This window comes from Astatotilapia calliptera, chromosome 23 (genome assembly GCF_900246225.1).
Source record: "Astatotilapia calliptera chromosome 23, fAstCal1.2, whole genome shotgun sequence".
Taxonomy (NCBI): Eukaryota; Metazoa; Chordata; class Actinopteri; order Cichliformes; family Cichlidae; genus Astatotilapia; species Astatotilapia calliptera.
In genome coordinates, this window is record NC_039323.1 from 18,528,172 (window position 1) to 18,545,989 (window position 17,818).

Genomic DNA, 17,818 nt, shown 5'->3' on the forward strand with positions numbered 1-17,818 from the left:
CAAGCTGCACCTGTTTTGACTGAAAGCATCACAGCGGCTGCAAGCATGAAGAGGAGAAGACGGTGCTCATAAAGAAGAACGGTGCGATGCCGGTCATATGCACCTGGTTTGGGTTTAAGCAGTTGGATGTTAAGCAGAAAAATATTATCTGCAAATTATGCCTGGCGACAGTAATAGCGAAGAGACGAAGCACGTTTTGGAATATGAGGAAAGCCAGAAACTGCGCTTCCTCCACTTTCATACCATTGATTCATTAATGTTGAATTCTCTCGCAGCTGCTCTATTCCCATGTTGTTGCAGCATATTAATGACTAGCCTCATATTGTGGATGGATTTACTCAGCTGTGTTCTCCTGACTGAAGTTTAGTTAGTTTACAGCATCTTGCCATGCGATTGCATTTGTCCCTAATCATCAGGAACCCTCCCGTTAACTTTCATCGAGTGGAAAAAAGTTAACATTCATCCTCCAGCGTCACTGTGTTTATGTTATGCTAACATAGCTGTGTTGCTAGCAATCACGTAGCACATCATTATATACCAGCTAGCCCAACATCAGTAACCCTAAAAAAGTCACTGCTGTTTAGTTTTCTGTCTTCATTTATGTTGGAAGTGATAGCAGAGCTGTACATTTTAAATATAGCCACAAAGTCGCTAAGTTGGCGACACTGCACGAGGCTCCTGACTATGGTAGCTATAATGCTCCAACAATCCATCAAGCGGTACAGTGTCGTAGCTTACCAAAGTCGTAGTAAAACATTTTTGACAGATTTTTGAGCGCCATGTACCACGTAAAATCGCACATATAAAATTTGAGGTCAGTAAGCACAACCAGAATTCATACATAAGGCACACCGGATTATAAGGCACACTGTCAATTTTTGAGAAAATTGAAGGATTTTAAGTGCGCCATTTAGTGCAGAAAATATGGTATACAGCAGCAGTCCCCAACCTTTTTTGCGCCACGGACCGGTTTATGCCCGACAATATTTTCACAGACCGGCCTTTAAGGTTAAATGCAACAAAATAAAACTAGTACCGGTACCGAAGATTTATTCATAGCACACGTGAAAAGACCCAGGAAAACCGAGTTAACGATAAAATCGATAACAAAATAACGCTGAAAACCAATAAAAACCCTGAAAACTATACATTTCACACCTGAGCCTCAACTCTCGCGGCCCGGTACCAAACGACTCACGGACCGGTACCGGTCCGAGGCCCGGGGGTTGGGGACCGCTGGTATACAGAAAAGATCTATTTATCGCAATATATATCGTTACCGCACATGCTTCAAATTATACCGCAATTTGGATTGTAGGCCATATTGCCTGTAGTGTTTTCAACGAGGATGTTGGTGACACCGAGTTAAACCACAAATGAAGACCCTGGAGTTTAGTTGCAGCTTGTTTAATTGTCTCCATGAACATGTGGTGAAAACTGAAATGACAGAAAATAAACTCCATCTCAACAGGCAGATGGATGTTTACATCAATAAAGTACATTACTAAAACATTCATGTTAGAAAAATATACATTAATATCCAAAGTTATCTGTATAAACTGTCATATAAAGTAACTTACGGCGTTCCAGCCTGATAATTCGGAGGAGATGGCATTTGATTACATCTCCATACTGCCTTTAGCATGAGGAGAGCCTGTTTCTCAGCAAAACCGAGTGCTTGACCAAAAACCGGAAGTACTTGACCGGAACCGGAAGTGCCCCGCCAGAACAGGATATATATTTTAGCGAAATTTTCCTTTTAACTAAAACGTATGTAAAGCATGAATTATTCATTTTAACAACACATATTAATTTTTTAATGGCAAATCTTTTTAGAATTATTTATTTCAAACTTATGAACCTATTTATTCAGAGAAATGCCTTAAGGGCAACACACTCCCCGCCTGGCTTCGGGAGGCCACTAAGCTAAACAAACATTATGCATTCAGTCTTTTGGCATGAGGAGGATAACTTCTGGTCGCATAAATGTCTTTATGCACCCTTGATTGCATGTTTTTACCTCAATTTTCCTTACTCGATCGTCCTTGCTTGGGAATGTGGCAGTGACCCTGGCCATGGGCCAGCTGTTTCGTGCAACCTGCTTGTCCTTGAGCAGAACCAGGTCACCAACTTGGAGGTTTCTGCGTGACCCGGTCCATTTCTGCCTTTGCTGCAATGTGGGTAGATACTCTCGCCTCCAGCGTGTCCACAACTGGTTGGAAAGGGCTTGGACCCGTCTCCATTGTTTGTTGTAGAGGTCTTTATCCGAAAAGTCTCCAGGTGGGGATAGGAGGCAAGATTTCTGCGTAAGGAGCATTGAAGGGGATAGGACGAAAGGGTTCTCTGGATCAGAGGACACTGGGACGAGCGGCCTTGCATTTATTATGGCTGTAACCTCAGCCATGAGTGTGCATAACACGTCGTGAGTCAGTTGAACCTTATTTTGTAGTAGCATGGAGTCCAGGATTCTGCGGGCGACTCCGATCATGCGCTCCCAAGAGCCTCCCAAGTGGGATGCGTGTGGTGGATTAAACTCCCAACTGCCGCCTTGGATAGTTAGGTACGGTTGGAGTGATTTATCCATTCCAAGTTCCTTTGAAGTGCTAATAAAATTGGTGCCACGGTCAGATAGCAGCTGTTTGGCGGGGCCTCTCAGAGCGAAGAAGCGGCGGAGGGCGTTTATGCAGCTGGATGTGTCCAGAGATTCGATTACCTCAATATGCACAGCTCTCGAACTCATGCAGGTAAACATGATGGCCCACTGCTTACTTTCAGCTACTCCGCCCCTGGTACGCCTGGTTGTTATGGACCACGGTCCGAAGACATCAAGGCCGACGTAGGTGAAAGGAGGACAAGTTTTTAGGCGTTCAGGTGGTAGGGGTAGGTCCGCCATGAGTTGTTGTTCTTGTTTTCCACGTAGTTTGCGGCAGGTTAAACATTTGTGGATTACTGAATTGACTAGTTTTTTGCTGCCTAAAAGCCACAGCCCAGCAGCTCTGATTGCTCCTTCCGTCAGATGACGACCTTGGTGCCTTGTTAGCTCGTGGTAATGGCGAGTGAGCAGAAGGGAGATGTGACTGTTTTTTGGAAGAATTACTGGGCTCTTTTCAACACTCTCAATTTCTGCGTGTTTGAGTCGGCCTCCAACAGAAATGAGACTGTCCTGTAACATTGGGCTGAGCTTCTTGAGGGGGCTCTGTTTTGAGATTGGCTTGCCAGCATCAAGGGCAGAAAGTTCCTTTTCAAAGTATGCCTTCTGTGTCTCTTTGAAGATTACAGTTTTTGCTTGAGCATTCTCTTCTGGAGTTTGAGGCAGATGACATTTGTGCCAGCCTTTGCATTTTTTGTTTGGATTAGTCCCATTGAAGGACTTTGCAATGTGGATAAGATTTGCTATGGCTCTGACTAAAGACTGAAAAGTAGAAAAGTGCTCAAAACGCTTACAGATGAGTACTTGGAGGTGAATGACGTAAGTTTTTACTTCTGGTCTAATTTCTGAGTCCTTATCTGGTTCAATCAGGTCAAACCTTCCACTCAGTTGTGTTGTCTCTGCGGCAGGATGGTGGATGAAGGGTGGTCCGGTGAACCAACTGGACTTTTTTAGTTGGAATGCCGACAGTGACCTAGACGCATGGTCTGCTGGATTTTCCTCTGTGCGCACATAATGCCACTGTTCTGGCTTTGATGACTGGCGAATGCGCTGTACTCTGTTGTGAACGTATGTGTAAAACCTTTTTGACTCATTACAAATGTAGCCAAGCACTACCTTACTGTCCGTATAGAAGTGCATTGCATCAAAGTCTAAGTCCAACTCATCTTGAATGAGGTCAGCCATTTCTGCTGCCAAGACGGCTGCACATAGTTCAAGTCTTGGTATTGTAGGTTCTGACAGTGGGGCTAGTTTTGCTTTGCCCATTATGAACCCAACCTCGACCTTCCCATCTGTTTGAACTGCCTTTAAGTAGGCTACAGCTCCTATGGCCTTAGTAGATGCATCTGAGAATAAACACAGTTCCTTTCGCTTTGCTCGACTTAGTGAGGTGGATGTGTAGGTTCTGGGAACATGTAGTTCTCTTAGATCCTGAAGGGAATTTCTCCACGTTTCCATCTGCTTTGTTTGTCCTCTGGAAGGGGTACGTCCCAATCTGAACATTCTGAAGTAAGCTCTCTGCGTAGGGCCCTTCCTTGGATTGTAACGGGTGCCAATAGGCCCAGGGGATCGAAGACGCTATTGACAGAGGACAATACGCCACGGCGAGTGAATGGCTTGCTTGAGGTGGCCACTGAGTAAGTGAATTTGTCTCTTGTTATTTCCCAAATGAGTCCAAGGCTTCGCTGGGATTGTGTCTCTTCACCACTTAAATCTACGTTTTTAATGACAGGAGCACAATCTTCTGGGCAGAAGGCCTGCATAACTGCCTGAGAGTTGGAAATGAACTTATGCAGGCATAGGTTGGATTCAGCGAGTGAGGCTTGTGTTCTTTGAAGCAAGTCTATAGCCTCAGCAGGAGAGGGGACAGAGATCAAGCCGCCATCTACGTAAAAGTGCCTCTCCATGAACTTTACTGTATCTGCACCATAGTCTTTCGAACCTGCTCTGATGGCCTTGCATAGTCCATAAATGGCAACAGCGGGGGATGTTGAGTTGCCAAACACGTGGACTTTCATCCGGTACTCGACAACTTCGTTGTTTAGGTCGTTGTCCCTATGCCACAGAAAACGGAGGAAGTTGCGGTGGTCTTCGCGTACCATAAAACAGTGAAACATTTGCTGTATATCTGCCATGATTGCAACACTTTCTGTCCGGAAGCGGAGAAGAACTCTGACAAGTGTGTTGTTTAAATCAGGGCCAGTAAGGAGGACATTGTTAAGTGAGACACCCAAGTACTGGGCGCTAGAATCGAAGACAACCCTGATCTGATTGGGTTTTTGTGGGTGGTAGACTCCAAATGTTGGAAGATACCAGCACTCTTCTCCCTTTTCCAGTGGGGGGGCCACCTCGGCATGACCATTGGAGAGGATTTTTTTCATGAAGGCCACATAATGCTCCTGCATTTCAGGTTTCCTATTAAGGGTGCGTTTTAAGGAGGAGAACCTTGTGGCCGCCTGCTGTCTGTTGTTTGTTAATTGCTGGCGGGGTTCCTTAAATGGAAGTGGGGCGACCCAACTGTTGTCCACGTCTCTGTAAATAGCATTGTCCATCATTTTTAGAAAGAGAGTGTCCTGTTTTGAGTGAGCTGGTTTGTTGTCGTTATCTGTCCGGTTAAAAACCGTTTGACCCAGAGTTTGTTCGGGCGCTTTACCTGGCCTGTTTGTGTGTGGCATTTCTTTGACTTGCAGAAGGCTATTGCATGGTTTGAAAACTGTAGGGCGGCCATTTTCCAGAACGACTGTCTTCAGTGTGCTGACTGTAGGCCTATGAACATTACCCAGACAGACCTCCCCAACTACAACCCACTCTAGGTCTAGGCGCTGGGCGAAGGGGGCGTTATGGGGGCCGTTAATTCTCTGCCTGACCTTGTGTGCCTGTAAAATGTCTCTCCCTAGTAGCAGGAGTATTTCGGCTTTAGGGTCTAGCTCAGGGATGTACTTTGCTATGGTACGGAGGTGCGGCTGGTGTAGCACTGCGCTGGGAGTTGGGATTTCATTCCTATTGTTAGGAATGTCCTGACACTCTATGAGCGATGGTAGAGGGATCACCACTGACCTATCCAGTGACTCGATATGAAAGCCTTCAGCTATTTTACCCCATGTTTCTACAACACCAGAGCATGTTCTAAGATTGTAGGAGAAAGGTTCACTTTTAATGTCAAAAAGTTCGAAGAACTCAGGCTTGGCTAAAGAACGATTGCTCTGATCGTCTAGTATTACATATGCCTTAACAGCTCTGTCTTTGTAACCTATAGGGTACACCCATGTGAGACATATCTTGGAACATGAACGTCCCCACTGACCTGGACCGCACACGTCTGTGCAGCTTGTTGTGACATCAACCATGTCATGACTGTTTTCTCTCTCCCCGCCATTCTTTTGTGCTGGAGGTGGAGCCTTGTTGGTCTGTGGTGGAGGACCGGGATGCATGACTGCGTTGTGACTTGTGCTGTCACATTCAGAACACTTTACTGAAGATTTGCATTCCTTCGCAAGATGAGTGTCTGAAGAACAGCATCTGAAGCATATTCCTTTCTCTTTGAGGAAGGCCTTTCTTTCGTCCAGTGGTTTATTCCTCAATGTTCTGCATCTTTTGAGCGGGTGTGGCTTGTTATGCAGTGGGCAGTTCCGGTTAAAGTCCTTGTTAGGGGGAGAAATATTGGTTTTGTGTACAGTAATTGGCTTGCTGGAATTTAAGTTTTTGCAAAAGGTTTTTCTGGTTTTAAGTTTTGCTGTTGGAAACTTGGATCATTGCATTTCTTTGCCTCTTTACATATGAATTCACAGAAGTACTCAATAGGTGGGAAACAGCCTTGGTTGTTCTCTTTATATTGAGAGCCGTGTGACATCCACCTCTCCTGAAGTCCATATGGGAGTTTGTCTACGATTGGGCTAATTCCACGAGAAGTGTCCAGATAGAGTAGACCAGGCAGATGGCCGTCTTCCTTAGCGCCTTGAATCTCTTGCAGTAAATCTCCTAGTTCACGTAGCTTGACATGATCTTTGACTGTTATTTTGGGGAAACTGTCCAACCGTTGGAAAAGTGACCATTCGATTGTTTCTGATGCTGCATAACATTCATTCAGTCTTTCCCATGCTTTGCATAGAGCTAATGTGGGGTTGTTGACATATACTGAACGTACAGTGGGGCAAAAAGGTATTTAGTCAGCCACCGATTGTGCAAGTTCCCCCACCTAAAATGATGACAGAGGTCAGTAATTTGCACCAGAGGTACATTTCAACTGTGAGAGACAGAATGTGAAAAAAAAAATCCATGAATTCACATGGTAGGATTTGTAAAGAATTTATTCGTAAATCAGGGTGGAAAATAAGTATTTGGTCACCTCAAACAAGGAAAATCTCTGGCTCTCACAGACCTGTAACGTCTTCTGTAAGAAGCTTTTCTGTCCCCCACTCGTTACCTGTATGAATGGCACCTGTTTGAACTCATCATCTGTATAAAAGACACCTGTCCACAGCCTCAAACAGTCAGACTCCAAACTCCGCCATGGCCAAGACCAAAGAGCTTTCGAAGGACACCAGGAAAAGTATTGTAGACCTGCACCAGACTGGGAAGAGTGAATCTACAATAGGCAAGCAGCTTGGTGTGAAAAAATCAACTGTGGGAGCAATCATCAGAAAATGGAAGACATACAAGACCACTGATAATCTCCCTCGATCTGGGGCTCCACGCAAGATCTCATCCCGTGGGGTCAAAATGATGATGAGAACGGTGAGCAAAGATCCCAGAACCACACGGGGGGACCTGGTGAATGACCTGCAGAGAGCTGGGACCAAAGTAACAAAGGTCACCATCAGTAACACACTACAACGGCAGGGAATCAAATCCCGCAGTGCCAGACGTGTTCCGCTGCTGAAGCCAGTGCATGTCCAGGCCCGTCTGAAGTTTGCCAGAGAGCACATGGATGATACAGCAGAGGATTGGGAGAATGTCATGTGGTCAGATGAAACCAAAGTAGAACTTTTTGGTATAAACTCAACTCGTCGTGTTTGGAGGAAGAAGAATACTGAGTTGCATCCCAAGAACACCATACCTACTGTGAAGCATGGGGGTGGAAACATCATGCTATGGGGCTGTTTTTCTGCCAAGGGGACAGGACGACTGATCCATGTTAAGGACAGAATGAATGGGGCCATGTATCGTGAGATTTTGAGCCAAAACCTCCTTCCATCAGTGAGAACTTTGAAGATGAAACGAGGCTGGGTCTTCCAACATGACAATGATCCAAAACACACCGCCCGGGCAACAAAGGAGTGGCTCCGTAAGAAGCATTTGAAAGTCCTGGAGTGGCCTAGCCAGTCTCCAGACCTCAACCCCATAGAAAATCTGTGGCGGGAGTTGAAAGTCCGTGTTGCTCGGCGACAGCCCCAAAACATCACTGCTCTCGAGAAGATCTGCATGGAGGAATGGGCCAAAATACCAGCTACTGTGTGTGCAAACCTGGTAAAGACCTATAGTAAATGTTTGACCTCTGTTATTGCCAACAAAGGTTATGTTACAAAGTATTGAGTTGTATTTTTGTTATTGACCAAATACTTATTTTCCACCCTGATTTACGAATAAATTCTTTACAAATCCTACCATGTGGATTCATGGATTTTTTTTTCACATTCTGTCTCTCACAGTTGAAGTGTACCTCTGGTGCAAATTACTGACCTCTGTCATCATTTTAGGTGGGGGAACTTGCACAATCGGTGGCTGACTAAATACTTTTTTGCCCCACTGTATGCATTTCACCTGATCACTTGACTCCCTCCCTAACCACTTCGTCATGAGATCTAGCTCTTGAATGGGGGTGAGTCGGACCTCAGCTGTTGCACTGGTAAACGAAGAGCACCATGCTCTGTAGTTCTCTGGCCTATCGTCGAACTGGTAAAGGCCTGAGATTATTAAATCTCGACGTGCCATGTATTGGGCAAAGGGCTCTGCTGGATTTAAAATGCTGGCTGTGGTGTTATAGTTATGTTGAGGTATGAATGGTGAGCCGCATGGGTTGAGAGGGGTATTTTGTTTCTCCACTTTAGGTTTTGTTTCACCTTTCAGCTGGGTTGGCTTATTTAGAGCAGCGATATTATCTTTGGTAAGCCTTGTTTCAGAGTCGATGGGTTGTGGCTCTAAATTGCCTTCTTCAGAGGGATGCCACGTTACAAATGTGTTGGGTGAGCTTGCTTGGGGGCAAGAAGTGGTTGGTAATTTTTGTGGACTGGGAGATAGCATTTGAGATCGTACATATTCATTTGTACGTTCTAATTTTACACTTTCTGATGGAGATTTTCTACTCTCAGGTTCTTCTTGTATTGCTTCAGCTTCCTCTAGCACTTCTGCTTCAGCTACAGCAGTATCAGCTTCCCTCTGTAATGTTAACACTTCTAATTCCGCATCTATTTTTGCCTTTTTCAGTTCGCTTTGAGCTTTTTCAACCTTTAACTGTGCTTCTTTTGTTGCATAGCATGCTCTCACCTTGGCAGCCTCTGCTTTAGCTCGAGCATGGGCAGCGCTTACTGCTGATCCAGATGAGCGGCTGGTCCTTAAACTGTATGCAGACTTGTTACTGGATGCCATTTTGACCGTGATGAATCATCAGTAGGCGCCTTTTCACTGTAGTGTTTTCAACGAGGATGTTGGTGACACCGAGTTAAACCACAAATGAAGACCCTGGAGTTTAGTTGCAGCTTGTTTAATTGTCTCCATGAACATGTGGTGAAAACTGAAATGACAGAAAATAAACTCCATCTCAACAGGCAGATGGATGTTTACATCAATAAAGTACATTACTAAAACATTCATGTTAGAAAAATATACATCAATATCCAAAGTTATCTGTATAAACTGTCATATAAAGTAACTTACGGCGTTCCAGCCTGATAATTCGGAGGAGATGGCATTTGATTACATCTCCATACTGCCTTTAGCATGAGGAGCCTGTTTCTCAGCAAAACCGAGTGCTTGACCAAAACCCGGAAGTACTTGACCGGAACCGGAAGTGCCCCGCCAGAACAGGAAATACATTTTAGCGAAATTTTCCTTTTAACTAAAACGTATGTAAAGCATGAATTATTCATTTTAACAACACATATTAATTTTTTAATGGCAAATCTTTTTAGAATTATTTATTTCAAACTTATGAACCTATTTATTCAGAGAAATGCCTTAAGGGCAACGCATTGCCCAGCCCTAGTGTTCACCTCTGGATTTAAAATAAGAACGTGGGACAGTTAAAAGACCCTGGTCAGGTGACTTGAGAGCTCGGCCATATAAGCAGGAGCCTGGGCATATAGAGCTTTTTATGTTAATAATAGAATTTTAAGATGGATTATTTTAAATTTATTTTTTATTTTAAATTTTAGTGGAAGCCAAAGAGAAGCAAGAATAGAGGTTATGCCCAAGCACCACCTAATTTTTGCATCATTTCTTGGCCAACTGAAGAGAAAGGCTTGAGAAAGACATGAGCTATAGTGAGCTATATTAATCAAGCCAGGAGAAAATTAAAATGCTAAATATCTAAAATAACGAAAATATCCAAATTATTGAATGAAATTGGTCAGATAAAAATGAAAACCATTTAGAACTGTGACATTCTTGCCAACCCAATTCTGTAATCTGTTACAGATTACACTAACGTGTTAAATGGCTTCAAATGAGTCTAAAATGGAACTAAGGAACTAAAATGGAATATTATATTCTTATGCCCTCAGATAAAAGTAAATATATCATTAGTGATTTTCAGGTATGCTGTTTCATTGTTGTGGCTTCATCGGTTCAAGATTGGAATCTATCAAAGAAACTGTTTCCCTCAATCAGCTGAAGGAGAAGACGAGCGACAACTTTCACAAGGATTTTTGAAATTAATGGCAATTTGAAAATAGATCTGTTATCGTCTAACTATAATAAATAAATGCCTGATTTATCTTGTTTAATTTTTGTTCCGAGCTGCTTTCTAACCCTAATTTTCCTTTAGCTACACTTTTCAGTCTCTACCATTCTCCTTTCTCGGTGCCTTAAAAAACAGAGCGAGTGAAGGATCTCTGCCTCCTCCTTCTCATCTCAGGCGGCAACCCAGCTGTCTGGATAATTTCCTAATGGCCCTGCGGCTGATAGCCAATCAGAGATGGTTCACCACGCCGTGTGACAGGAAATTCAATTAGGCTGCTTTTTTTCTTTCAATATTGCGCTCCCTGACTCTCTCTCTTTTTCTGCCATGCTTTCCCTTTGTCTCTTGCCCTCTCTTTGTTTATAGCATTTCCTCTTTTCCCCCTCTGTCTCTGGCTCTTCTCTCTCACCCCCTGCCTCCTCTCTTTTTTTCATCTCTCTGTTTCCTGGATCTGCCGAGAGAGAGAGAGTGAAAGAGTAGCTCCGGGCGTCGTATGTCATCCAGGAATACTAAAATAAATAAATAAAAGGAAAGAGTGCTCTTATTTTTCTCCATGACAGGAAAATGAAATCACAGGCTTTATGTCTTGCAGTTGAGATCCCCTAAATAGACAAAATTCTTTTTTCCTCTCTTCATTCCCGTTTGTCCTTGAAGTGCGAATTTAACCATGTGGTGCTTAACCATATATTTCAGAGTATGTACTGTACTAAAGGGAGAATCGCCTGCACTGCAGAGCCCACTAACATCCAGCTGACAGTGTGGGATACTTAGTCTTCAGCAAAAGTCATATATGTAATTTCATATCACAAAATGTCATATCATAAAATATAACCATTAAATGCACTGCGGAATCTCATATTGAAAAATGTCATATCATGAAAAGTTGGATCACAAAATTTCATCACAAAATATTGTATCAACTTAATGCTTCACAGTGTGCTGCATCACATTGCAAAATGTCGTATGAAGAAATGGATCGCAAAATATTATAAGATAAAATTTCAAAAACTGTTTCTTGACTCAAATATAAAGATTTGCTATTATTCTTAGCATTTTCTGTATCAATCTGAGAATCAGAAAGGTTGTTGCCTTTTTTGTGCATGAAAGTTTTTCTGACTTTCTGTTAGTCAGAATTAATGATTATTGTAGAAAACAGTTCTTGAGGATTTTACAAAAGAATACAGTTATTCATTATTTTCTCTTACTCTCTGTTACAGGTGGATGCCAGTGCAGCTCACAGGATGAACCCGTTAGCTGCCCTTAGTATTGACCGCAATGCTCTGGTGGGGGAAAACCTTCGCCCCCATGGAGGAATTTTTTATCCTGGCATCCATCCTCTGTCTTCTGAAAAACCCCAGGAGCCTGGTACCTCACTGCCACTTGGCTATGATCTCCTGTATAAACCAGATGTATCCCTGCTTGAAGGCCAGAAATCTGCAAATGGATATGTTGGACTGTATAAAAGCCCAGCACCAGGACTGCAGAAACCTTTACTTGTTCCTGCTGCAGCTGGTGATGGCTTGGGCTTGGACCGCAGAGTAGGATCCAGTGACAAACAGCCAGAGCTGGGTTTGAATGGTACCAGTAGCTTTCTTAGACTACCTTGGATCAGCCCCTATACCGATGCTACAATGTACCCCTTCCTGGACATGGCATACAAGGCCTCATTCCTGTCTCAGCAGCCACCCTTCATCCACCAACAGCTGGCATATCAATCGTTGTGTGCCTCCAGGCTTGGGAACAGCACGCCTGGAGAGGAGAGACTTTTCTACCTGCCTCCTTATTTACCAGCCCATATCTCTTCTCCACTAGGCCCTCCAATAAGGATTTCTACAGCCACCCCAGCTTCTACAGTACTTTCACCATTACCCCACTGCCAGGACAAGACATTGCAGGGCATTGGTTCTCAGGTACATCAAGAACCCTCTGCCTTCAGCACCAGTCCTCAGAATCATCAGGATACCCAAGCTCACGCTGTTCACCATACAGAGCGACAACATGAGAGTAGCAGCAGCAGTGGTGGAAAGTCCACTCAGACCACTTCTACCAAAAATACTCTCAGCAAAACTACTGGTGGAAACAGTAGCACCCATGTTTCCAGCTCAGCTGGTACTGATGCCTTAGAGTCATCCCCAGTTACCCTTCCTTCTTCCTCACTTCCAACACCCCACCATCTCAGCAACAGTTCTGCAGAACTCCAAAAGTCCCTTAGCAGAAGCACTTCCTTATCCTCAACCTCAATTTCAGTGTGTCACCCTTTTTACATGAGCTCTGAGCGCTCCTCCCCTATACACTCAGGCAGCAGTAAAACCAAAGATGTCACCTCTGACTGCAGTAATAAAGAAAAGTGTATATCACCTGCAAAGACATCACTTGACAGAGTAGGACCTCATAAGGCTGCCAAAAACCCCAGAGAAAAACCTTTGGATTTGTCTGCTAAAGAGATGGAAGGTTTTCCAAGTGGATTCCCAACCAGATTAGAGACTCTGTCCAAGTTGGGGTATGTGCCACCATCTCATTACAAGCTGTTAACTAGTCAAGACCAACAGATCAAAGAGAGTTTAACCCGACCTGTTAGCACATCAGCTAAGACTTCAGATCATCCCGAAATGATCAGCACTGCAGGCCCCAGCTGGGCTACTCCAGGTCCTTCCTCTGCTGTCATCTCTGACCACAGCAGAGGCTCTCAGTCTATGAAAAACCGAAGTGTGGACAATACTGTTCACCAACAGCACCCTTCTGGCTCACCTGGCTCTAAGAGAGTTGAGTTAGCCAGTATTTCCAGTACTGTCTCAGGAGGGCAACCTTCTGCAGCATCTCCTTCTTTAAATGCCAAAGTTGGGTGGCCACAAGTCCCACCTACTGACTCTGACAAAGTCCCTCCAAACAGCAAAGGGGAAACTCACTCTGGAAAACAAATCTTAACTTCTGCTAAGCCAGAGGTTAAAGAGAGCCAGACTAAGCATCAGCAGCCATTTCGTTTAGAAAATGGAAATGGCTCCAGCCAGATGTATAGTGATTCCTATCTTCCTCCTGGCTTAGGTTATACTAATCGCTATGTCCCGTACTCAGTTGCAGAAAATATATCCATGCAGCGACTGTCAATAGCAAGTAAAGGACATGTGTACCCGCATCCACTATTACTCGGTAGCAGCAGCTTTTACTCATCTAACATTCCACCAAGACACGGCCTCCCATATGGAGTTCATTCATATCCAAATTCCCAAGAGATTACCTCAACTCCAGTTTCAAAATATTCAAGTCTTACAAGCAAAGAACAGCTTGAGATCAGGTCCAAGAGCCAGGATAAACTCTGGACTTTAGAAAAGCCAGATGTTGACAGCTCTCGCACACGTGATAATGAGAAAGACAAGTCCAAGGCCTCAGGTAAAGGCCTGTCTGCCGTAAGAGATGATATAGTTTGCATTGACCTGGTGCATGATGAGGCAGAAGATGATTTTTCCACCAGTAATTGTGGCTCCACATCTACCAGAACCGAAGATTTCTCCAAACATGTACAAATCAGAGAAACAGAGCCAGGGCCTCCAAAAGGCATCCTTTCAACTCAAGGTACAGAGCAGAGACTAGGTTCACTATCCCACACTTCTCATCACACCTCTTCCTCACCTCCTCCTACTGGTCAGGATAGCACAGTGGAAATCCCAGAGGAGGAGGAGGAAGAAGCAATTAGTCCATTCCCAGATATCCCAGAGGAGGAGACAATGCAATGTGCCCGAACGTCTCCACAGCAGTTTTCTAGAAAATGTAAAACTGGAGCCTCTGCTGGTTCTGGGAATCAAACGTTGAATGCTACTGGTGGTGGGAAAAGTGTTACAAGTGAGGTTAGATCAGAAGTTTCAAGCAGTAAAAATATTCAACCTCAGCAAAGCCCTTCCAGAAACGTAAGCTCTTTGGTTCCTGGAAGCAGAGAAAATAGTTCTAGTGATTGTACTAGTTCCAACAACAGCATGGGAGTAGTCTGTACAATGAGCCCAAAGAGCTCAGCTCACCATGGCAGCACTCAATCAGAAAGTCCCGTTTACAGCAGTATGGGACAGAGTAGTAGAGACTTCAGTCCTCAGGTTCCAGCATCCAGAAGTTTTAATTCCAGGCCATCACCTGGAGGAGCCCAACTATATGCCAACAGCAACCCAAGAGGCCCCTCATCATGTAACGGAAATGCAAACAGTCCAAATTTTAGAAATTTTGTTGGGCCATGCTGCAGAAATCTGACTGTGAGGGCACCAACTTTTGAACCGAAACTTTTCAGCAGCCCAACTCGTGAAAATGTTAACTCTATGCCTACAAGCTACAGGAGCAACAGCCCTCATGGTGAGAACTGCAATGCAGTACAATCAAATGCTAATGCCAGAGCTCCTGCATTTGGAAAGTTTAGTAGTCAGAGTTATGGAAGATCCCTCTCTAAGAGCCAGCCTTCTGGAAATTACCAAACAGCCGGTGCAAGCAGCACCCTCAGGGTTCCCACATATGGAAATAGTTTTATCCAGGGCCCAACCTGTCAACACCTTTCACCAACCAGTGATGGTCTGAACACGATGCCAGTGGATCCGATGCTGGAGCTGTTAGTTAACAAAGACCTTTCCTCTACTATTAGCTGTGGAAATGAGAAGGAATTCAACATGCAAGACTGCGTGGATCCCCTGGCAGATGAAGAGGATGGTCACAGCAAATCCCGTGTCTCTGGCCTCACCAAACGCATTGCCAATTCATCTGGCTACGTGGGAGACCGATTCAAATGTGTGACCACAGAGCTTTACGCTGACTCGAGCAAGCTGAGCAGAGAACAGAGAGCACTTCAGGTAAGGCATCATGTCCTCATCCCTTCGTTATTCAATGATGGTATGGTGAGACAGAGAGAGCAAATCAGATTTTCTCTGGTGGTCTGGTGTGCTATGATTACACCACTGCTGCCTCTTTGGGTTTGTTTTCTGATATTGATTTTTCAGCTTACTGTTCATTAAGGTAATTTAAGTCACACTCACTGAAAGGAAACAGACTCCCCATTCACTGTGGTCCAATTCCACAGTGTGAAGCTTCTTGTAAACATGGAAAAAGTATTTTAAACCAGGGTTACTTTTTTAAAAATGACATTATCTAATAAAGTCCTGGAGCAGGGAAATGCACAGGAGACTGAGAATATTTACCAAATAATAAATTGTGCCTGAAAGAAGGTCATTTCAATAATTTCTTGTGCAGTTATAACATTATGATAGCCTAAAAAATTGAGATTTCCTTAGCTGGATGATTGAGCATGCATCAAAAAGCTTTATCATAGGTTTTTATGAACATTCATATGTGGCTAAGTTCCTTTGCCATTTTGGCTAAAATATGGTTGGAATGCAGCTTTTAACTCAACTGTTGTGGTGTTTCTCGGTTTTATTAAGAAATTAAATATGAACATATGTGTCAGTTTTGCCTGCTGATGCGCAGCCAAGGAGATATTTGTAGGAGGAAGCAGGAATTGGTTTTCTCTGAGGATGCGGTCCCTCACTAGCTTCCCACCTACAAATTATCTTTGGAAGTTGCAGGAGGAGTAAAAAGAGAATGCTGTGATTGTTATGGCTTCTATGTAGGAGGAGTGAATCTCAGCATATGCTGCAGAGTGCTGGTCTTTAAATTACGGTTTTGATTTATCAACTGATTGTTCAATAAGAAAAAAACAAAAACAAAACAACCACAGCATAGCGTCAGCAGTTTTAAATTATTGTGGAAGTGGTGGACAGTTAAGGACATGAACATTCGGATAGAATCACCGTTTGCAGATGTCTGAACAACTAAAACCCTCCGACTGATTCTAAAGTTCATTTTCATTGTTGGTTGTTTCTTTTGCTTTCATGCACAGTCAAGTCACTTAAACCTTGTTTATACAGGACCCAATGTACAAAAACTGAATGTAAATATGGGCTTATATGAGGTGGCTAATGAGTGAAAAATATTTTGAATTTGAATTAATTCAGTGATGTGGCAGTTAAAGAGGAGGTAAGTAAAACAGAAACAGTAAAATGTTGCTTTAAAAAGCAATTATAAGCCACAACCTTAAAGTTAGCCCCAGCTGGTGGATTTTTGGTCTGCATTTAAAGAAATCAGCACTTTCAGCTGCGCTCACAGGGCCAGAGTCTGCTGTTAATGCTTCTATTTTTTTATTGTTAACCCTGATCATAGAGTGTTCAGATCTAATCCAACCATACAAAGAAAAACAACCTAGAATGTCAACAACAGACTTAGCAGACATAATATGGGATTTTAACCGTAAATCGGGAGAGGAGGTTTGTTTGAATCTGCAGTGAAGAGTGGTCGGATATGAGGAGGTATTTAGGAGGAGAGTGGCTGCCTTCTCCTCCTCTCTTTTGCTTTTCTGCCTGCTGATATTTGGGGTCGAGCTGAGGTCGAGTTAGGATAACTCAGCGGCTCTGTGGCTCCAGGCGACTGTTAACCTGATGGTTTTTCCCCAAACTGTGAAGGAAACAGTGGAAGGAAGGAAGGAAGGAAGAAGTCTCTTTTGCGTTTTTTCTTCCTTTCTGTCTCTATTTTTATATGTTTATCTTGGCTTTTTCTATTTTTTCTCTTCATCTTTCTCTCTGAACATCATTTTTGCTTTCTTTGTTCCTCCTTCACCTCCTCCTCTTCATCCTCCTCTCAGTAAATGGAAGAGGATGAATTCATTGTTTTGTTTTGGGTTTTTTTCCTAAGAAGTCCTCATCTTCATCCTGCAGTCCCAGATTAGCTTTCACTTCTTTAAAGTTTTTGTTTTTGTTTTGTTTTTTATTTACTGATGGAAGCTGCTAAATGAATAATGAAGTACATTTCCAGACAGGCAGCTTTAGAAAGCCTATACTTTACATTACAGCTGATGTAACGCTATTGAATTATTTGGGACGCAAAATAAAATATTAGCTGTCTAAAATAACGTGATTAATATTTCTATAATTAATATATTAGTTTTCAGATATATATCCACATTCAGGCAAATAGATAGTGAGACGAAAGGTTGAGCCCAAAAAGCACCACACTTCTGTTAAGTCTATTCGTTGTTGTTTTAGATCTCTTTCTAGACATTTGTATCTTTTGTGGTTGTTTTGTATCTTTTTATGGACATTTTCCGTCTTCTATCTTTTTCATCTTTCTGGATCTCTTGAATGTCTTTTTTGTTACAGTCATTTTTCCATCTTTTCTTTGTGGCTACTTTCTAACTCTTTCTATTATGGTCGTTATACCGTCTTATGGTCATTTTCTTTTTGTGGTCCTTTTTATCT

At 43.2% G+C, this 17,818-nt stretch overlaps 1 protein-coding gene across 1 annotated transcript in view; it reads left to right on the forward strand.

The window, feature by feature from the left end:
• Nucleotides 1–17,818, forward strand: part of LOC113015506 (BCL-6 corepressor-like) — an 81,823-nt gene that overhangs the window by 21,359 nt on the left and 42,646 nt on the right. The window contains exon 3 of the mRNA XM_026157493.1: nt 11,762–15,364. Coding sequence (XP_026013278.1) covers nt 11,762–15,364 — 3,603 coding nt within the window. The remainder of the gene's footprint in view (nt 1–11,761; nt 15,365–17,818) is intronic.